The following is a 23,688-nucleotide window of genomic DNA, read 5'->3' as shown; positions in this document are numbered from 1 at the left end:
AAGATATTTTGCACAGAACTCCTTTATGTGACATTTCATTTCAGTAACATCACGAATAGTAACAGTGACTGAGGGCAGCCCTCACTATTCATGATATCGTGATGTCACACAAGAAGGCGATTTATATAAAAAGTCTGCTCACTGCTGCCCACTGTTGTAGCTAGTAGCTAGCGTATTGGACAAATGTATAATTGAGAATCGAGATGGCAATGGCATTTCTGATTAGTAAATAGAATGATGGACACCGTCGGGCATATGATCTCAAAACTCATTCACAAGGCGTAGACATATGTACATTTACCTTTTTGTGTTTTCATTGCTAAAATGGTAAGACAAAAAGCAGAGTGTGCGAGTGTGTTTAGATCATTGGGAGTGCTTTACTTCCTCTGTTATTGAATTGTGGTAGATGTTTATTCAATGAATATATACATGTGAAATACATTGGCCTGTTATTGTGCGAATGTATGCTAGGCATTTTCTACTAAAATTAGTGCATATGGCTAAAATGGTGCTGCCTGTGGCTATTTAGCAATTTCTATTGGACAACACTGGTCTAACCAGCAGTTCACCACTGTAAAAAATGAATGCAATTAACAGGTGCCTCTACTTACAGCACAGAGATTATGGAGCAATTCAGTTGAGTAAATTTACTTTAAATATTGGACCAGTATTACCAGTGGGACAGATATCATTTATTTATAACACAAATAAAACCAACCGTAAGAAATACAATTACAAAGCTATAAGTGAGCTGTGTCTGATCTGGTTAATGAATTAAATGGATATGGTAGCATCAGGGTACACCAGTAATAAAATGCCAGAAATATTAAGCTAAAAATATATATATTTAAAAAAAAAATTTTGACATGGATTGTTGCTTCCATGAATGAACAGCAGCAGTGACAAGATCACACTTGTGGGAAAAATACTGATAGAGAGAAAGGGGATTTCAGTAAGGATGAAACTGGATAAATTTGAAAGTGAAAACTGACCTCAAAGAAAAATGTATTTTTTTTTAACAACTTGTAAGGCCTCCATGCATAAAGTCAGATTATAAATTTATTGAATACATGTTAAATGAACAGAACAACCATAATTCCTCTTCTATTTAATTTTTGCTATTTCATTTGCTTATCATTTTATTCTCATCATTTCTCCTCATATGGTCTCACCGTTACATTGTCTGTTCACCTCAGAAGATGGACAGGTATTCCTCAATGGCTGAATGCCCAACCCACCCAATAGGGGAAATGTTTACATGCAGTCAATACTTATCATTGCCAAAATATTTTACATAATAGCCTTTGAAGAACTGATCATTGGAAAGTTAAAATGTTAGGAAGCAATAGGACACCAAGCCAGTGAAAGAATGAACTGTCTAAATTTCTACGCTGTAAGACTGCCAATTACTCAACTTCTCAATGAAACTATTGTAACAAAAATGAAGCATTTTTGTCTAAGACTTGGCTTTGTATAAGCTTCTTTAACTCGCACATGTTACATAAGGAGTTTAAAAAACAGCTTCATTTACAGAATATTCCAGCTCATTTTGTTGCCATAATCAGTCAGTTTATCTAAAAAGAAAAAGTGTTTGGGGGGGGGGGGGTGGTGAAACCACTCAATTCAAATGCAAACATTCTGTGTAATTTGTTCAAATAGGTGTTTGACTGGCAGATCCTTCTGAATTTAACAATTATTTTAATTTATGAGATCCTGGTCAGTGTTTCAAAGGTTTTGATGAGCCTGTATTTTTCAAAGCAAAGAGCCTGCCTGGAACCTTTTGTTAAACCAGTTGTTGGTGAAAAAAGAACAAAAAAATGAACTAATACATAAGAAAATTAAGTATAGTTTAGCATAGAAGGTGAAAATGTTTTTTTAGTACAATAAGGAGCTAAGTCACTGCTACCATGCGTTTGTTCTATTACTGCTTAATAAACAAGTTTGGCAGTTAAAGATGAAGACAAGGTCTAGTGTAGTGTTATTCTGCTACCTTCTGAAAACCAGGAGGATTCTGTGAAGGCATGGGACAGAACTAGTGGTGGAGATAATCTGAAATGGTTCTGTTCGTTTCCTGGACCTGCTAAAATTTTACCTAGTTATCAGAACACGTGAAAACATTGTTGAAATGTAAGGAGATAGGGTTTCAATCCGAAAGTAGCCTGAAACACAGAAGTCAAAAACAGCTAGAATAAAAATGGTAACAGGGGCTCTAAAAATGTAGCATCCACTACTATAACCGAAAAAAATTCTAAATGAAAATTACCTCTTCGACTGAAGATGTGACAGATCAATGGCTGTATCAGGATAACTAAATTCTTCATTTTCTTCATCACTTTGATTTTCCTCAATCTTCTGAGTTTCTTCAGAATCTTTCAGATCAGCTTCCCCTTCATGTTGTTTGTCCGATTCACCTTCATAATTGTCCTCTTGGCTCTCTGCATCTCCTTGGACCTCTTCACACTGGTTGTTTACAGCTTCTGTACCAATCTCTTTGTCTTCATCACTACTGCTCTCATCATTGTCTGATTGAGCTTAACAAAATAATTTTTATTAAAAAAATCATTAAAAATTTTTTTTTTTATTCATTCATGGGATGTGGGCGTCACTGGCAAGGCCAGCATTTATTGCCCATCCCTAATTGCCCTAGAGAAGGAGGTGGTGATCCGTCTTATATAACTGAGTGGCTAGGCCATTTCAGAGGGAAGTTAAGAGTCAACCACATTGCTGTGGGTCTGGAGTCACATGTCGGCCAGACTGGGTAAGGGCAGCAGATTTTCTTCCCTAAAGGACATTAGTGAACCAGATGGGTTTTTACAACAATCCGGTAATTTAATTGTCATTATCACTGATACTAGTTTTTTTTTTTAAATTCGATATTATTTAATTAACTGAATTTAAATTGCCCAGCTGCCATGGAGGGATTTAAACTCATGTCTACAGATCATTAAGTCCTGGCCTCGGGATCACTAGTCCAGTAACATAACCCCTATGCTACTGTACCTGCATATAAAACCATAAGTTATATAGCCATTTAATATTAACTGAGCAACTCTCATTTTGAAAAGCTACAGAAAAAGGTTAGACGATCGTTTCTGAAGCTACGTTTGGACAGATTATCTGCAAAAATAAAACGTTCAATGTACCAAAAATAACTATCTATTAGAGGTCGGTGATGATTATTCTGAAGTTTTGCTCTGTACCGGTAAAGCAGTAAAGATTGTGTTCCTATTTTGGAGTCATTAATGGGAAAGCTTGCAATGTTATCAAAAGACAGTTTACTCTCCCATAAAAGGAGCAGAGGTGCGGCGCCCTGGGAGCAGCGTGGAGGTCATGGGAGGAGCAGAGATGCGGCACCCCGGGAGCAGCGTGGAGGCCTCAACCTGCGGCAGGTCGGGGCCATGGGAGGAGCAGAGGTGCGACGGCCCGGGAGCAGCGTGGAGGCCACTTCAGGGAGCAGTGCGAGCTGGTGCAGGAGGGCGATGGCAGCGAAGAGTGACGTCATCAAGGTCCAGGTCGGTGATTAGAGCATGGGCAGATACAGCAGGAGCGGCGAGATGGGACAAAGGAGCGGCGAGAGACTGTGGAGAGATGTAATCGGGGCCAGGGGCAGCACGGGCCAGCCTACACTGCGATATGTGTGCGCACTAGGTCCGTGCAGCAGAGCTGGTCTCCAGTCGTTTTGGGTAATCCTTGCCACTGGACCAAGACCTAGCTCTGTCAAGCCCATGTGGTGGCTAGTGTGCACACGATGATCTGGAAGCCGTGATCCTGACCAACGGATCCATCACAGACCCAATCCACGTCTGGACCGGGGTCAAGCAGGGCTGCATCATCGCACCAACGCTCTTCTCAATCTTCCTTGCTGCAATGCTCCATCTCACTCTCAACAAGCTCCCTGCTGGAGTGGAACTAAACTATTGAACCAATGGGAACCTGTTCAACCTTCGCTGCCTCCAGGCTAGATCCGAGGTCATTCCATCCTCTGTCATCGAAGTACAGTACGCGGATGACGCTTGCGTCTGCGCACACTCAAGTGGCCGAACTCCAAGCCATCGTCAACACCTTCACCTAGGTGTACGAAAGCATGGGCCTTACACTAAACATCCGTAAGATAAAGGTCCTCCACCAACCTGACCCCTCCACACAGCAGTGTCCCCCCCCCCAGCCATCAAACCCCATGGCGCGGCCTTGGACAACGTGGACCATTTTCCATACCTCGGAAGCCTTCTATCAGCAAGGGCAGACATCAATGACAAAGTCCAACACCGCCTCCAATGAGCCAGCGCACCCTTCATTCGCCCGAGGAAAACAGTATTTGAATTCCAAGACCTCAAATCTGGCACCAAGCTTATGGTCTACAGGTGATACCTGCCCTCCTATATGGCTCAGAGATGTGGACTATATATAGCAAACATCTCAAAGCACAGAAGTACCACCAGCGCTGCCGCCGCAAGATCCTGCAAATCCACTGGGAGGATAGACGCACCGTCAGTGTTCTCGCTCAGGCCAACATCCCCAGCATCGAAGCACTGACCACACTCGACCAGCTCCGTTGGGCAGGCCACATCGTCCGCATGCCTGATACGAGACTCCCTAAGCAAGCGCTCTAATCGGAACTCCTACACAGCAAGCGAGCCCCAGGTGGGCAGAGGAAACGTTTCAAGGACACCTTCAAAGCCTCCTTGATAAATTACCATATAGTGGATTGACAAATGGTGAGCATGCCCCTCTGTTGGGCAAGTTTCCACAGCAACTGCTCAGAGTGGAGGGTTCAATCTGCACCATTTATCATGTTGAGATCACAGATTGAGACAGCATTACCCACAGTTTCTTGCATTGACTTTTTCAGCAGCCTTCATCCAGGTGCTGTTCTTCACTGGAGAATGGTCCTAAATTCTAAAAAGCAGCAAGTCTTTCTGTTCAAGCACCTTCAAAGCTATGTTCGCTAATGGTGACATTCTGCCTGTGGCCGGTCATTATTCCTCATCATCATCAGCAGGATAATTTTTAAGGGGTTAAGTATGCCTTTAAGTGCATTAAAGTGCAGGGACTGCATTATCAGCACCATGAGCTGATACAACTGGCAGGCTGGTAGTTTTAAAAGACACAGTAAGGGAGAATCATACGGATTTCCTCTAAAAATCCCCTTGAAGGGATATGTATTCTGATTTTACCCACTTGTTTACTTGCTTATTTTACCTTACCCAAACTAAATGAAGAACTGACACTGCCATTTTCTAATCAGAGGAATAGTATAATGCATGAAAATACAAAAGCCAACAGCTTAAGCAAATCTCCCATCATCTTCTGTTGCACAAACTACCTTCCTTTAAAAGATGCAGAGTTACCATGAAAAATGCTTGACAAACCTATCTTTTGCAAATATAACAAAGACGCCATGAAATGCATTATCATTTTCACACAGGCACTACAAGTCACAAAAGCCTCTTTTGGTTTTGCTTCCTCTACAAACAAAATATTTGCTGAATACAATTTTAACAAGGTTACGCTAAGCAAATAATTTATCTGGAAACTCTTCAGAATCTTGTCAATTTAAATTGTTTTGTACAGCCTTTCCTGTATTACCTAATGGTACAGTATCCTCAGAAAAAAGTTCAGATGTGCTGCTAGTTACTGTCTCCATATCTTCATCCTGCACTTTTACCTTCCGTTCACCTGCGTGCCTCCACACAAATTGCTCATCAACCTAAATACAAGCAAACCACAGCACCGTTAAAACCTAGTTGAGAAATAGTAATTCAATATTAAGCAAGATACTTATATATATTCTAGTCTTGAATATCTAAGCCAAAATACAAACTTCTATAACACAAGATAAACTTAACCCTTATTAGCAGAGTAGTTAATAATTGACAAATAAATTGAAATTGGGAATTAGGTGGCAAAATGATTTGGCATCATTTATTTTCACCTGACAATGATGGGATGAAAATGTTCTCTTTCTGCTGGCTGTAAGGGTTCTACATGGCATGAATTTAGCCAATCTCAACCACACCTATTAGGCTTGGACCTACACCACAAAACTGCCCTTAATTTGGTACACAATGGTAATTTCACCCCGGAAAGACCACATGGATGCTTGTTACAGGAAATGGAAATGTCACACTGGTGCAGTATGACATGCTCTTCGAGAGGTTGGACCTAAATCACATCAGAGTAAAAACAGCTTTACTGAAGTAATTAGGAAAAAAGTAATTTTTTCAGAACTCAGTAATGTCTCATTATAATATATTAGTATTAACACACAACTTCTGGGTAGCACAGTAGTGCTACATGTTGAGCAGTAACACACAAAGCCACAAGTGGGAAGGCAACAGTTTCAATCACTCGCTCCACTCAGTTTCCAGTCTGTGCTAGGATAATGAGAGGGGGAGGTGATATCTGAACAGACTCCTTGCAGCCCCAGACATGCTGCACATCACATAACCTCTGCCTCCTGTATTAAGTGAGACACTATACAAAAACAATCCTTGCAACATGACTATAATACTTTAGTATAGTTGCCAAAGATAGTTAAGGGGTCTACTACAATAGATTTTTAAAGTTTTCTTTTTCATTTCATCCCAAATTTCTCGAAAATATTAATACATTACCTTAAACAAAAAGCCAAATCCCATCATAAGGTAAGAAGGTGGGAGATAGTTCTTTTTACCTGGAAATATGAAATAATGGTGTGAACATTGTACCAGCACTGTTTGGGAGATCAAGAAACTGTAAGAACAATAAAGCACCTGCAAAGCATTACTCAACAGAATATCAGATCCAAGAGAAAAAAACATGCAAATTATTGTTATAATAAAAACATTTTCTTTATCTTAAAACCTGTTGACATTGAATGAAGAAAGTTATTTTAGCGAAATCAAAATAATACACAATCTACCTGGGCTTCTATCTTCACATGGCTACCTGGCAATGGGATCAATAGTTTTATAAAGAGCATTCTTTTACACAGCTTAAGATTTATATGTAAAAATATGACGTAGCTCAATTGTGGTGGAACAACTCAACTGGTAGAAAGCCTAAATTAAATGTGAAATTCATCTTAAGTGATCAAAAATGTCAAATTATCAAACCACCAATCATGAATGACAGCAACAAGCTTCTTACCTCTGATCATGAAACTTCCTGTGGTCAGGTATTCTCCCGTAGGTGCTGTTTTTGATACCTGAAGGTTTAAAGATGTCAGATTTAAGAACATCTTTTCTACTTTTTTCCCATGTTTGTTTTAAAATAAGTATTAATAAAAATTATGGTCCAGTGGTACCACCAATTAGTGTAGTGCACCATGGAACAAGCAGCTTTTGTACTCTGGTTGTCATCAAACAGTGAGTGAAGCTGCAGAGGTTAAAGCCTGGCTAATAGAAAGTGGGGATTTTTTTTAAAGCACCACAAAAGATAGAGGTGAAAGATCACCACAAGATACACCACAGCAACAGTACAACACTATCAGTCAGGAGCAGGGAAATGTTCTAGGATAAAGACTGCAAAGGACACAAAAGTAGAATCAAATAAAGTTAATTTGCATTTTTTTGATGGACAAGATTGGTGGGGCTCAGAGACATAGTTTCTAGAACTTTCTAGGTCAGCAGTTTAAAACCATTACACGGACCATCTGGGAAAATTATCACTTCTGCTAACCTCAAAACTACTGCAATGCAGCACAATACCATTAGATTACTTTTGGACAGTATTCCTATGTCAGGGACTACTGATGACACAATACCATTAGTATATGATGACATAGTCATCACTGTGTCATCATTATGCAATTATTTTTACAAATCTGGTAAACTGGCCTTTAAATTACTTAAGGAGGATGTGCCTTTTAAAAATGTAAACTGTATCACAGAGCAGCAAGACACATTTGCACTCACAATGAGTTCCTGATGTTAACCAAGCCATTATGAGAAGGTACCAGGTAGAGAGCGGACATTATCTCATAAGGAGGTTAATAACTTGAAGCAATAGACATTCAGGTCTAATTTAATTTATTTCAGTCGTTGGCTATGTAGTTATATTAGTGTGAGCCAGGGATCAGGTCTTATGGCCCAAATAAAATTATCCACTTTTCCTTCCTCCCACCAAACTAAATCTAAATAAGTGAATTCACAAGTTTGTTTTAAAATAGGAAATGGAAGCCATGAACGTGTGAGGGGGAAAGAGAGAAGTAAAATATAAAATAGCTCTTGGTGTGGCCACCATAGAGAGGTAGGAGACCAGTTCATGCCTACAGTTACCCAAACAGTGAGTTACCAACCATAGGCATACTGTTGTATGAAAGTGCCAAGTAGGGTCCAGCACTTCCCCAAAGAGAAGGACAGTGAGGGGAAAAGTAATTCTGCTGCACCTTTGAGTGGATATTCACAGTGCAGTAGGACACATGCCCATGCTCTCTGCTGGGAATAGTATGTGATACAGAGTCCACAGAGGAAAGGCCGGGGGGGGAGGGGGCGGGAAATCACTTAAAATAGATTTTTAAAAGCAACATCAAGATATGGAACACAAAACATAAGCAGAATAAACTGCATGAACATACAATTTCACCTTTTCACATACTTTCAGTTTTGCTACTTTAGATTATTGATCACCATGTGCAACTCTTAACTCAGTCAGGACTATTGCAGCATTTAGAAAATAAAAGTGTCAAATTAAGTTGCAGATTTTTGTTTTTGTACAGAATACATTACCAAATGAATCTTGTTTTGATGAATACTATGTAAACTATCTTCACTGACATACTGGTAGATTTTTCACCTTCACCACCTGGGCCATAATGTGGCGGAGTGAAATGCCTATTTTCCTCTCTTTGATTTCAATGGGTAGGCGATCTGCTCCACCAGATTACCGCCCAGACAGTGAAAATTAAAATCTGCCCCACAATGTTTAGAGTACTGTGTCGACCATGGCTCAGTGGTCACACTCTTGTCTCTGAGCCAGAGGGTTGTGGGTTCAAGTCCCACCCCAGAGACTTAAGAACATAATCTAGGCTGACACACCAGTGCAGCACTGAGAGAGATGCCGTCTTTCGGATGAGACAACTTGAGGCCCGATCTCAGGTGGATGTAAATGATCAATATTAGAAGAAGAGCAGGGGAGTTTACTCCGATGGCCTGGTCAATATTTATTCCTACAGCAATATTCCATAAACAGAATATTGGTCATTATCACAATGGACATTGGAACCGGTTCTGGGGGAGGTGGGACCAGTACAAACCGGACGGTCTGCACCCGAGCAGGACCGGAACCGATGTCCTAGGCGGAATGTTTGCTAGTGCTGTTGGGGAGGGTTTAAACTAAAATGGCAGGGGATGGGAATCTATGCAGGGAGACAGAGGAAAGTAAAAAGGGGCCGAAGCAAAAGGTAGGAAGGAGAAAAGCAAGAGTGGAGGGCAGAGAAATCAAGGGCAAAAATCAAAAAGGGCCACATTACAACATAATTCAAAAAGGACAAAGAGTGTTAAGACTGGGAACTCAACATCCAGGGGTATTCAATATTCAGGAAGGACAGACAGGAAAGAAAAGGAGGTGGGGTAGCGTTACTGGTTAAAGAGGAGATTAATGCAATAGCAAGGAAGGATATTAGCATGGATGATGTGGCATCTATATGGGTAGAGCTGCGAAACACCAAAGGGCAGAAAATGTTAGTGGGAATTGTGTACAGACCACCAAACAGTAGTAGTGAGGTTGGGGATGGCATCAAACAGGAAATTAGGGACGTGTGCAATAAGGGTACAGCAATTATCATGGGTGACTTTAATCTACATATTGGTTGGGCTAACCAAACTGGTAGTGGAGGAGGATTTCCTGGAGTGCATAAGGGATGGTTTTCTCGGCCAATATGTCGAGGAACCAACTAGAGAGCAGGCCATCCTAGACTGAGTCTTATGTAACGAGAGAGGATTAATTAGCAATCTGGTCGTGCTAAGTGGGGAAGAGTGACCATAATATGGTAGAATTCTTCATTAAGATGGAGAGTGACACAATTAATTCAGAGACTAGGGTCCTGAACTTAAAGAAAGGAAACTTTGACGGTGTGAGATGTGAATTGGCTAGGATAGACTGGAGAATAATACTTAAAGGGTTGATGGTGGATAGGCAATGGCAGACATTTAAAGATCACATGGATGAACGACAACAATTGTACTTCCCTGTGTGGCGTAAGAATAAAAAAGGGAAGGTGGCTCAACCTTGGCTAACAAGGAAAATTAGGAAAAGTGTTAAATCCAAGGAAGAGACATATAAATTGGCCAGAAAAAGCAGCAAACCTGAGGACTGGGAGAAATTTAGAATTCAGCAGAGGAGTTTAATTAGGAGGCGGAAAATAGAGTATGAGTGTAAGCTTGCAGGGAACATTAAAACTGACTGCAAAAACTTCTACAGATATGTGAAGAGAAAAAGATTAGTGAAGACTAATATAGGTCCCTTGCAGTCAGAATCAGGTGAATTCATAATGGGGAACAAGGAAATGGCAGACAAATTGAACAAATACTTTGTTCTGTCTTCACTAAGGAAGACACGAATAACCTCCCGAAAATGCTAGTGGACCGAGGGTCTAGCGAGAAGGGGGAACGGAGGGAAATCCTTATCAGTCAGGAAATGGTGTTAGGGAAATTGAAGTGACTGAAGGCCGATAAATCCCCAGGGCCTGATAGTCTGCATATCAGAGTACTTAAGGAAGTGGCCCTAGAAATAGTAGATGCATTGGTGGTCATTTTCCAACATTCCATGGACTCTGGATCAGTTCCTATGGATTGGAGGGCAGCTAATGTAACCCCACTTTTAAAAAAGGAGGGAGAGAGAAAACAGGGAATTACCAGTTATTGCCTGACATCGGTGATAGGGAAAATGCTGGAATCAATTATTAAAGATGCAATAGCAGCGCATCTGGAAAGCAGTTACAGGATCGGTCCAAGTCAGCATGGATTTATGAAAGGGAAATCATGCTTGACAAATCTTCGAGAGTTTTTTGAGAATGTAACTAGTAGAGTGGATAAGGGAGAACCAGTGGTTGTGGTGTATTTGGACTTCCAAAAGGCTTTTGAGAAGGTTTCACACAATAGATTAGTGTACAAAATTAAGGCACATGGTATTGGGGGTAATGTATTGACGTGGATAGAGAACTGGTTGGCAGACAGGAAGCAAAGAGTGGGAATAAACGGGTCCTTTTCAGAATGGCAGGCAGTAATTAGTGGGGTGCCGCAGGGTTCAGTGCTGGGACCCCAGCTATTTACAATATACATTAATGATTTAGACAAAGGAATTGAAGATAATATCTCCAAGTTTGCAGATGACACTAAGCTGGGTGACAGTGTGAGCTGCAAGGAGGATGCTAAGAGACTGCAGGGGGACTTGGACAGGTTAGGTGAATGGGCAAATGCATGGCAGATGCAGTATAATGTGGATAAATGTAAGGTTATCCACTTTGGTGGCAAAAACAGGAAGGCAGATTATTACCTGAATGGTGACAGATTAGTAAAAGGAGAGTTGCAAAGAGACTTGGGTGTCATGGTACAGCAGGCGTAAAGAAAGCAAATGGCATGCTGGCCTTCATAGCGAGGGGATTTGAGTATAGGAGCAGGGAGGTCTTACTGCAGTTGTAGAGGGCCTTGGTGAGACCACACCTTGAGTATTGTGTGTAGTTTTGGTCTCCTAATCTGAGGAAGGACATGCTTGCTATTGAGGGAGTGCAGCGAAGGTTCACCAGACTGATTTCCGGGATGGCAGGACTGACAGATGAGGAAAGACTAGGCTTATATACTCACTGGAGTTTAGAAGAATGAGAGGGGATCTCATAGAAACTTATAAAATTCTGACGGGACTAGACAGGTTAGATGCAGGTAGAATGTTCCCGATGTTGGGGAAGTCCAGAACCAGGGATCACAGTCTAAAGATAAGGAGTAAGCCATTTAGGACGAGATGAGGAGAAACTTTTTCACCCAGAGAGTGGTGAACCTGTGGAATTCGCTGCCACAGAAAGTTGTTGAGTCCAGTTCGTTGGACAAATTCAAAAGGGAGTTAGATGTGGCCCTTACGGCTAAAGGAATCGGGGGGTATGGACAGAAAGCATGGGTGAGGTACTGAGGTTGCATGATCAGCCATGATCATATTGAATGGCAGTGCAGGCTCGAAGGGCCGAATGGCCTGCTCCTGCACTTATTTTCTATGTTTCTATGTTTGCTGTTTGCGGGACCTTGCTGTGTGCATACTGGATGCTGTGTTTCCTCCATTACAACAGTGACTACACTTCAAACGTACTTCATTGGCTGTAAAGCGCTTTGGATGTCCTGAGGTTATGAAAGGCGCTATATAAATGCAAGTCCTTTTCTTTCTATTAGCACTCAAAAGATTAACTATGATTGTTAACTACAGACTGTCTAAGCAATGTCTAATCTGGGGATCTCTGCAGTGTAATACTGGAAAAAAAACTCCACAGTAGCTGATTACCTGATGATGATAGACCCACCAAGCACTAGTAATTACACGTGCATCCCATGCAGCACTGTAACAAACTGCCATTGTACCAGCTTCCGTCAATGTACGTGGAGGAATTGGGTCCCCTGTAAATAAAGAATAATTTTAATAAGGCTGTCCATCCAAAAAAATAAAAAGTAGCAGAAAGCTAAATTTGTAAGAATAAAAAGTAAATGAATTGACCTTTTTGGTTCTTGATGACACAGCTGGTGGCACCATGGAGGTCAGCATGTACATAAACATCACCTAGAAAACAAAATTCAACATCATAAAAATAACATGAAGCTGACAGTGCTATATCTGGTCTTAGTGCGGGAAGGGGGTGAAAATTGTTTGAAGTTCCTGATGTTTGTTATTCAGTGAATGCCAATGGAAGTACACGTGTGTGGGCATTAAATAAGTATTGGGCTTAGTTTGATGCTCTTTGGTATTAAATAACTTGCCAACACTTACCATTATGGTTCACAAAAATAATGGCCACAGACAGGTACCGGAAAATGATGGGCGAGAGGAAATCTGTACACGCAGTTGATATATACAGGATTTTACAGATTTCGCAGGAAATTTGCATGCAGGCTCACATTTAATGTTTTGAAACCCCAGTGGATTTGTATAAGCCTGTGCAAATCACCTTTTGCACAGATCATCACATCTGAACAAGGAGTTAATTGCTTTCAGGAGAGGTGATGTGGGTAGAAAAAAACTGCATGACAAAGGGGTGAAAAATGAGGAAGTGATGCTTCAGTTGTACAGAGCCTTGGTCAGACCCCATCTGGAGTATTGCATTCAGTTTTGGCTACTAAACCTCAGGAAAGATATACTGGCCTAGGAAGCATACAGTGCAGCTCACCAAAATTATATCAGGGCTTAAATGGTCAAATTATTCATTCAGGTTGCATAAACTTGGTTTGTATTCTCTTGAGTTTAGAGGAATGAGGAATGATCTAGTCAAAGTCTTAAAAATGATAAAGGGATTTAAAAAAAGATTGTTGTTCCTGGGATGTGGGTGTCACTGGCAAGGCCAGAATTTATTGCCTACCCCTAATTGCCCTCGAGAAGGTGATGGTGAGCCACCTTCTGGAACCGCTGCAATCTGTGTGGTACTCCCACCGTGTTGTTAGCAGGGAGTTCCAGGATGTTGACCCAGCGACGACGAAGGAATGGCTATATATTTCCAAGTCAGGATAGTGTGTAACTTCGAGGGGAACTTGCAGGTGATGGTGTTCCCATGCGCCTGCAGCCATTGTCCTTCTAGGTGGTAGAGGTCTTGAGTTTGGGAGGTTCTGCCAAAGAAGCCTTTGTGAGTTGCGGCAGTGCATCTTGTAGATGGTACACACTGCAGCCACAGTGCGGCGGTCGTGGAGGGAGTGAATGTTTAAGGTGGTGGATGGGGTGCCGATCAAGCGGGCTGCTTTGTCCTGGATGTTGAGCTTCTTGAGTGTTGTTGGAGTTGCACTCATCTGCGCAAGTGGAGAGTATTCCATCACACTCCTGACTTGTGCCTTGTAGATGGCGGAAAGGCACAAAGTCAATAGGGTTGATGCAGAGGAACCATTTCCACTGATGGGGGTAATCCAGAACAAGGGAACATAATTTTAAAATCAGAGCTATGCCATTGAAGAGTGAAATCCAGAAGCACTTTTGCCACTCAAAGTATTAGTGGAAATCTGGAACTCTTTCCCTCAAAAGGTGTGGATGCTGGGTCAACTGAAATTTTCAAGACTACAAATGATGGATTTTTGTTAGGCAAGGGGATCAAGGGATACGAAGCAAAGGTGGGCAAATAGAATTGAGGTACAGATTAGCCATGATCTAATTGAATGGCAGAACATGAGGGGCTGATAAAAAAGATGTAAATACTACTGCAGTTATCAAACACTTGATCCCAAGAAAGCAAAATTGGTAGTGGTAGAATCACAGTAATTTCTATTAATAACAAATATAAATTAACTGCAATTTTTAAATTTATTTTAACAAATGATTGTTATTTGCAAAGATACCATTCGGGGACATTTTTGGAGGGCTGTAGAAAGCATTTCTCTGCAGCTTTTTACATGGTTCACATCTTCCATCTCCGTAACATCACCCATCGCCCCTGCCTCAGCTCATCTGCTGCTCAAACCCTCATCCATGCCTTTGTTACCTCTAGACTTGACTATTCCAATGCTCTCCTGGCTGGCCTCACATTTTCCATCTTCCATATACTTGATCTCATCCAAATCTCTGCTGCTCGTATCCTAACTCGCACCAAAATCCCAGTCATCCATCACTCCTGTGCTCGCTGACCTAGATTGGCTCCCAGTTCAGCAACACCTCGATTTCAAAATTCTCATCTTTGTTTTCAAATCCCTCCATGGCCTCGTCCCACCCGAGCTCTGTAACCTCCTCACCCGTCTCCCACCAGCCAAGATCTCTGCAGTCCTCAAATTCTGTCCTCTCGCGCATCTCGATTCCCTTCGGCCCACAACTGGCGGCTGTGCCTTCAGCTGCGTATGCTCCATGGTCCGGAATTCCCTCTTGAAACCACTCTGCCTCTTTCCTTTAAGCTGCCCCTTAAAACCTACCTCTGTGACCACCTGTTCTAATATCTCATGTAGCTCGATGTCAAATTTCATTTGATAACGTTCCTATGAAGCGCAATAGGATGATTTACTACATTAATGGCATTATATAAATGCAAGTTGTTGTCGTTGCCAAGCAGGACTGAATATCATAATGGAAATTGGTCAAATGTAAACGTAGAACAGTTAAGTCAAGAAAAAAATATTTATTCAATGCCTGATAATCTACTGAGCTATGTAACAGACACAGGAACACTACTCAAAATTAGATGTCTTGGTGGGAGAATTAAGTTACTGAACAAATGAGCTTTGATGTGCTGAATGGCCATTTCTCTACCTGGACTCTTATATTCTTAATCCTCATTTCAAACTGATGCTTGGCACAATCATCCCAATTCCCCAGTGACTTTGCATCAGGCACCAGCCATAGTGAATTGTTTGTTAATATAAGTGGCAATTCTGTAAATGTAAAACAAATAGCCTCTAAAAAAAGTACATACAAACCTGATTTAAGATATCGTTTGACAATCATTTCATTTTGCTGCTGATCTCGACCTGCTATTATGAGGTAGTTTTCACTACTGATAAACCACAAGAATTTCTCAAACCTGCCAAAGAAAACATCAGCTGGTAATAACGAGCTACGATATATTAAAATCATTTACTCTCAGGTTTGAAGCTTTCCATTATAACGGATGAATTGAAAAGCCAATAGCAAATCTTACATATCCTAGAGTTAAGATTATTCACTACAAATTTATAAAGATAATGTTTCAGTCGTGGGAGTTTATTATACCTTCCTGCATACATTAGAACATTTTTAGGAACTGACTAAACTTGATAGTTCAGATGCAGTACCAAATTTTAAAAGCACACAAGGTTTAGAATAGATCATAATTGCAGTTAAAAATTAGTTTGTTTTCCTTCCTAATCTAATTAAATCCATCACCCTGAGCCAATTGCATCATTCGCCTTGATGATATTCCCAGCTTGTCTTAATCGGAATCATCTATTGTTACTCTAGTCCATTTAATAACTGAATTGTCAAAGCCTGAAGAAGTACATGGAGGCAAATTAGTCCAATTCAGAAAGAGTGGGGAAAGGTGGGCTTATTTGAACGATATAAAAGTTTACAAATCACTCTAGTTTTCTCACTCTACATGTACACAATACATACCACACAACCTACCAATACACTTTTCTCGCCTTCTGAATTGTAATAACTGTTTGAACTTCTTTTAACGTCTTTTTTGTCTTCTTTTCTGCTGATTTAAATGCCTAAAAGAAAAACAAATTAAGAATAAATTAATTATCAATAAGAAGTTAAGTTACAAGTTTAAAAAAAGTTACATATGGCAACAACATACTTAATCTAGTCATTTTGAAACCGTAATCTATAGCACAAGCAGACATCAGTATATGAGTTACAAGGAAACTCAAAATAATTACATTTCAACAAAACATCTAGACCAGATGGGATACATCCTATAATCCTAAAGAAAACTAGAAGTTACAGACAACTCTAGGTTTAAACACCTCCATAAACATAGCAGCAGTCCTGAGACCCAGAGGTTATTTAACATTATCCTAATATTTAAAAAAGGAGCGAGATGTTTATAGAACAACCAAAGCATGAACAAGTGACCCTCACTTGAAGTTAAAAGGAAATTATATGGTACTAAAGGCATATTAACCAAAATTAAAAATAAAATCTTTTTCTCCCCACGCTAATTTATTTCTTATTGACACAGTGGGGAGACAGCATTTGGAGGCACCTTCCTGCAGTACAGGAAAAAACAAAATCAGAACTGAAGTTGTCTCCTGGCCACTCTCATGCACTACCTCTTGGTGACCAGTCCAATAGCGACATTGGTAGAAGCCTGGGAACAGATCGCTGGCCTCTCAACCTCAAAGAAAGACTTGCATTTCTATAGCGCTTTTCACGACCACCGGTCGTCTCAAAGTGCTTTACAGCCAATTAAGTACTTTTGGAATGTAGTCACTGTTGAAATGTGGAAAAAGCAGCAGCCAATTTGCACACAAGCATGCTCCCACAAACAGCAATGTGATAATGACCAGATAATCTGTTTTTATGTTATGTTGATTGAGGGATAAATATTGGCCAGGGCACTGCGGATAACTCCATTGCTCTTTAAAATAGTGCCATGGGATCTTTTACTAGGGAAAGCAGATGGGGCCTCGGCTTAATGTCTCATCCAAAAGACAGCACCTCCAACAATGCAGCTCTCCCTCAACACTGCACTAGAGTGTCAGCCTAGATTTTTGTGCTCAAGTCCCTTGAGTGGGACTTGAACCCACAACCTTCTGACTCAGAGGCGAGAGTGTTACCCACTGAACCACAGCTGATACTCAAGTGAGCACTGGCCCAATGCAATCTATACCACAAAAAGGGGAGGGTAATATAGTGCAACTTGTATTGATTTACTAAAAATGATCATGTCTACAGCAGATGTCCAAACGTAGATTTGTCTTTCAATATGAAATACTGCCTACCTTTTCTGCAGCTTCAACTGTCTTCTGTTCCTTCTTCGCTGCATGTCTTTTGTGATCATAGTATCTGCACCAAAATATCATTTGAAAAATAAGAAAACACTTGACCTAATTAACATTAACCACCTGTTAACTATCTGCAATGAAATATAAAAACAAAAAGGCATTAGAATAACTTGATCCAACCCTTCCATTTTCATCATTATAGGATGGGTTCTTTTCATATCTGTGCTCTACAATTATTATAATTAGATTAACCATCTGTACAGCTATTGTGAAATCTGCTTATTTAACCACGAATCAGCAGCACATAGTAATTCAATGCAATGTTATTTAAAACAGTAAGACACAATCAGGCTGATGATGCACTAGTTTTAGCTAGGATACTGAGAAAGTAGTAAGCAGAGACAAGATGCTTCCCTCAAAGAGAGCAAGAAAAATAATCAGCAGATCACTCCAACCCATTCTCATGCACCTCCTAGTAATTAACTCGAGCATCACTGGCCAAGTCATAACAAGTTACAGTCTATCGCTGGTGGTAAAATAGATTCATTCATATGGACATTGGGGCAGAAGATAAGTTTACATAAAATTCGGGATTCTTATATATTTATTGTACACTGGAACACTTCAGAATGTGTAAAATCAAGCATTACACTTCAAAAGTGCAAAATGCTTAACAGGTAGCAGCAGCCCAAAGTGCAATTCCCTCAAAGACATGATTCAAAGTTTTATCAATTTCTTCATACTGAAATTATAAAGAGAATATGGAATCATAGAATAGTTACAGCACAGAAGGAGGCCATTCAGCCCATGCCAGTTGTCTGTAAGAGCACTTCAGCTAGCCCTTTCTGTGTGGCCCTGCATTTCATTTTCCTTCAGGTACTTATCCAATTCCCTTTTGAAAGCCACGATTGAATTTTCCTCCTCCACCCTTTCAGGCAGTCCATTCCAGAACCTAACCACTCGCTGCGTAAAGAAGTTTTCCCTCATGTCGCCTTTGGTTCTTTTGCCAATCACCTTAAATTTGTGTCCTCTGGTTCTCGACCCTTCCGCCAATGGAAACAGTTTATTTCTATCTACTCTATCTAGACACATCGTGATTTTGAGCACATCTATCAAATCTCCTCTCAACCTTCTCTGCTCCCAGTTTCTCTAGTCTATCCAAGTAACTGAAGTCCCTCATCCCGGGAACCATTCTCGTGAATCTTTTCTGCAATCTCTCTATGGCCTTCACATCCTTCCTAAAGTGCAGTGCCCAGAGTTGGAAACAATACTGTACAAGCCGGATGGGTTGCACCTCAACAGAGCCGGGATCAATATCCTCGCGGGGGGAGGGGGGGGTTGTTGGGGAGGCTTTAAACCAGCTTGGCAGGGGGGTGGGAACCTGAGAATAGATTCAGAAGAGAATGTCGCAAAGCTGAAATTAGAAAGCAGAAAAGTAGAAAGTGAATTTTGAAGACAGAGGAAACAAGGGCGAGAAAATAGACAGTAAGGAAGTTTGGTAGTGCTATAGTGCTAAATAGTATATACTTCACCCACACTGCAATATGTGTGCACACTAGGTCCGTGCAGCAGAGCAGGTCTCCAGTCGTCTTGGTTAATCCTTGCCACTGGACCAAGACCTAGCTCGGTCAAGCCCGTGTGGTGGCTGGTGTGCAACGGACACCACACCTTAAAAAAATCCACGCACAGGCATCTTCCACCCCCTCAATTAGATTTCAGGACTGGAATATCGGGTCCTTCATCGAAACATCTGTGAACTCGTGAAAGCAAGTCATCCTCATTCGAGGGACTGCCTATGATGAGGACGACTTCAATGCAAGGGGTATAGGAAATAAGGCAGATGAGCTGAGAGCACAGATAGATACTTCGGAGCATGATATTTTTGGCTCGCTTGCGCCTCTGTTAGTACCCGGAGGGGCGGCAAAGGGTGTTTCTAGGCATTATCTGCCATTACAGTGACCTTCCATCATTGAAAGAATTTAATGGGGGCATTACTAGTTCGCCAGCGTATCATAAGAACATAAGAAATAGGAGCAGGAGTAGGCAATTTGGTCCCTCGAGCCTGCTCCGCCATTCAATAAGATCACGGCTGATCTGATCATGGACTCAGCTCCACTTTCCCGCCCGCTCCCCATAACCCTTTACTCCCTTAACGCTCAAAAATCTGTCTATCGCCACCTTAAATATATTCAATGACCCAGCCTCCACAGCTCTCTGGGGCAGAGAATTCCAGAGATTCACAACCCCATGAGAGAAGAAATTTCTCCTCATCTCAGTATTAAATGGGCGGCCCCATATTCTAAGACTATGTCCCCTAGTTTAAGTTTTCCCTATGAGTAGAAATATCCTCTCTGCATCCACCTTGTCGAACCCCTTCATTATCTTATATGTTTCACTAAGATCACCTCTCAATCTTCTGCACAATGAGTATAGGCCCAATCTATCTTCATAAGTCAACCCTCTCATCTCCGGAATCAACCTAGTGAACCTTCTCTAAACAGCCTCCAATGCAAGTATATCCTTCCTTAAATACGGAGACCAAAACTGTACGCAGTACTCCAGGTGTGGCCTCACCAATACTCTGTACAGTTGTAGCAGGACTTCTCTGCTTTTATACTCTATCCCCCTTGCAATAAAGGCCAACATTCCATTTGCCTTCCTGATTACTTGCTGTACCTGCATATTAACTTTTTGTGTTTCATGCACAAGGACCCCCAGGTCTCTCTGTACTGCAGCACTTTGCAATTTTTCTCCATTTAAATTATAATTTGCTTTTCTATTATTTCCTACCCTCACATTTTGCCAAATTATACTCCATTTGCCAAATTTTTGCCCAGTTAGCCTGTCTCTCTCCCTTAGCAGATTTTGTGTGTCCTCCTCACAATTTGCTTTCCCACCCATCTTTGTATCATCAGCAAACTTGGCTATATTATACTCGGTCCCTTCATCCAAGTCATTAATATAGATTGTAAATAGTTGAGGCCCCAGCACCGATCCCTACGGCACCCCACTAGTTACTGTTTGCCAACCGGAAAATTACCCATTTATCCTGACTCTCTGTTTTCTGTTAGTTAGGCAATCCTCTATCCATGCTAATATATTACCCCAACCCCGTGAGCTTTTATCTTGTGCAGTAACCTCTTATATGGAATGCTTTCTGGAAATACAAATACACCACATCCATTGGTTCCCCCTTATCTACCCTGCTCGTTACACCCTCAAAGAATTCCAGCAAATTTGTCAAACATGATTTGCCTTTCATAAGACCATGCTGACTCTACTTGATTGAATTATGCTTTTCCAAATGTCCCGCTATTGCTTCCTTAATAATGGACTCCAGCATTTTCCCAACGACAGATGTTAGGGCTAACTGGTCTATAGTTTCCTGCTTTTTGTCCGCCTCAATTTTTAAATAGGGGCGTTACATTTGCGGTTTTCCAATCCGCTGGGACCACCCCAGAATTCAGAGAATTTTGGTATTACAACCATCCTCCAATGCTATTTGCTAGGCAGCATCAGGGTACAAGGGCTCTTTGCCATGTTGGCCCACGGATGAGGAGAGGCCAAAGATGTCTGGTGAGGAAGGCTTACCCCCCCATAGGTTTACAGGCACCAACGCTCATTCCTCCAGCTCTCTGAGGAGCAGTCTGTGAGAAGGCTGCGTTTCCTAAAGGAAGTGCTAACAGAGATATACAATCTCCTACAGGCAGACCTATGCCTGGACCGCTCTGAAGGCAGCCTTCAATACTCCCCTCAAAAGGTATCTGAATTCATTGTGGTGTGCTGCATGTTGCCATCATGAGGGGCCACGCATTGCCAGTGGGGATTGCAGGCCCACCTCAGGAGGAAGACGACGACGAAGAGGAGCCTGGTGAGGCCCCCATTGGATAGCCACACCATCCACGGGGGAGGCAGCGTGGAGATGCTGCCGGGCCCAGAGTCGCACGTCGCCAGCTCAATGGACTGGTTCTCCTAAATGGAGGAAACTGAGGGATGGAGAGCTAATACTGGACACACTATGTGCCCCCATAAAGGTACATCTCCAGTGGACGTTGGAATGATTGGCAAAGGATGAATCATGAATTTTACTGCAACAAAGTAACAAAACTCCCCCTACCAAAAGAAAACTATACAATATATAACATCATTGTTGTTCAGTGTCCTGCAACATAAAGTTCCTTAAATCAACGAAACCTTTTTAATGCTACGATTTTCACCTGGGGCGCAAAAATTTCCTTGTGTAACGCTTGATTTTGCGCCCCCGATCATAGAACCTCATTTTTTGTTGAATTTCGCAGACAAGGGCGCAAACATTTTTTAGGCAAAATAACCGCCCCGCCACCATTACCGCCCCGAAATCTCAAAAACTGAAAATCCAGCCTTATAGCTATTACAGAGCCATGGCTGAAAGAAGGGCAGGTATGGCAGCTCAACATTTCTGCTAACAGGGTTTTCAGATGGGATAGAGAGGGGGGCAAAAAAAGGAGGGGAGGTCGCATTATTGATTAAAGAAACAATTACAGCTGTGAGGAGGGATGATATGTTAGAAGGATCAAATGAGGCCATATGGGTTGAATTGAAGAACAAAAAAGGGGCAATCACACTGCTGGGAGTGTATGTAGACCCCCAAACTGTCAAAGGGAGATAGAAGAGCAAATATGTAGGCAAATTTCTGAGAAGTGCAAAAACTACAGCGCAGCAATAGTAGGGGATTTCAACTACCCTAATATTAACCGGGATAACATTAGTGTGAAAGGTATCGATGGTGCGGAACATCCATTCAGGAGAACTTTTTTAGCCAGTATGTAACAAGCCCATCAAGGGAGCAGGTGGTTCTCGACTTAGTTTTCGGGAATGAAGCTGGGCAGGTGGAAGGGGTATCAGTGGGAAAGCATTTTGGTGCTAGTGATCATAATTCATTTAGATTTAGGGTAGTTATGGAAAAGGACAAAGATAGACCAGGAATAAAAGTTCTCAATTGGGGAAATGCCAATTTTGCTAAGCTGAGATGGGATTTAGCCAAAGTGGACTGGAAACAGCTACATGAAGGTGTCAGAGCAGTGGGAAGAGATCCTGAGAGTTCAGAGCAAGTATGTTCCCTTTAAAGAGAAAGGGTGGGACTAACAAATCGAGAGCCCCCCTGGATGTCAAGGGACATATAGGGTAGGATAAAGAAAAAATGGAGGTTTATGACAGATACCAAGGGCTCAATACTACAGAAACTCTAGAGGAGTATAAAAAGTGCAGGGGTGCAATTAAAAAGGAAATTAGGAAAGCAAAGAGAGCTTGAAAAAAAATTTGCAAGTAAAATCAAGGAAAACCCAAAGATGTTTTATAAATACATTAAGAGCAAGAGGATAACTAAAGAAAGAGTAGGGCCTATTAGAGACCATTAAGGTAGATTGTGTGTGGAGATGGAAAATGTGGGTATGGTTCTTAATGAATACTTTGCATCTGTTTTCAGATATTGCAATCAAGGAGGAGTGTGAAATATTAGATGAAATAAATGTAGTGACAGAGAAAATATTAAGGGGTATAGCAGCTTTGAAAGTGGATAAATCCCCAGGCCCGGATGAAATGTATCCCAGGCTGTTAAGAGAAGACAGAGAGGAAATAGCAGAGGCTCTGACCATCATTTTCCAGTCCTCTCTGGCAAAGGGTGTGGTGCCAGAGGACTGGAGGACTGCTAATGTTGTACTTTTGTTTAAAAAGGGAGAAAGGTATAGATTGAGTAATTACAGGCCAGTCAGGCTAAGCTCGGTGGTGGGAAAATTATTGGAAAAAATTCTGAGGGACAGGTTAAATCTTCATTTCGAAAGACACGGATTAATCAAGGTCAGTCAGTATGGATTTGTTAAGGGAAGGTTGTGTATGACTAACTTGATTGAATTTTTCGAGGAGGTAACCAGGCGGGTCGATGAAGGCAAAGCGTATGATGTAGTGTATATGGATTTTAGCAAAGCTTTTGATAAGGTCCCACAGGCAGACTTGTCACGAAAGTAAAAGCCCAGGGCAAAGTGGCAAGTTGGATCAATTAGCTCAGAGGCAGGACGCAAAGGGTAATTGCTGATGGGTATTTTTTGTGACTGGAAGGCTGTTTCCAGTGCGGTTCCGCAGA

General features: G+C 41.5%; 1 protein-coding gene across 1 annotated transcript in view; it reads right to left on the bottom strand.

Annotated features, from left to right (window-relative positions):
- The window catches only part of LOC139263382 (ribosome quality control complex subunit NEMF), a 136,326-nt gene that overhangs the window by 37,574 nt on the left and 75,064 nt on the right, over positions 1–23,688 (bottom strand). Inside the window, exons 15-23 of the mRNA XM_070879389.1 lie at positions 17,568–17,631; positions 16,243–16,331; positions 15,558–15,661; positions 12,676–12,738; positions 12,466–12,578; positions 7,129–7,186; positions 6,615–6,673; positions 5,587–5,707; positions 2,264–2,531 (exon numbers count right to left, since the gene is read on the bottom strand). Of these exons, the coding sequence (XP_070735490.1) occupies positions 2,264–2,531; positions 5,587–5,707; positions 6,615–6,673; positions 7,129–7,186; positions 12,466–12,578; positions 12,676–12,738; positions 15,558–15,661; positions 16,243–16,331; positions 17,568–17,631 (939 nt within the window). The remainder of the gene's footprint in view (positions 1–2,263; positions 2,532–5,586; positions 5,708–6,614; positions 6,674–7,128; positions 7,187–12,465; positions 12,579–12,675; positions 12,739–15,557; positions 15,662–16,242; positions 16,332–17,567; positions 17,632–23,688) is intronic.

This window comes from Pristiophorus japonicus, chromosome 4 (assembly GCF_044704955.1).
Source record: "Pristiophorus japonicus isolate sPriJap1 chromosome 4, sPriJap1.hap1, whole genome shotgun sequence".
Taxonomy (NCBI): Eukaryota; Metazoa; Chordata; class Chondrichthyes; family Pristiophoridae; genus Pristiophorus; species Pristiophorus japonicus.
The sequence above is the reverse complement of the archived record's forward strand: the minus strand, read 5'-3'. Positions and strand labels throughout refer to the sequence as shown.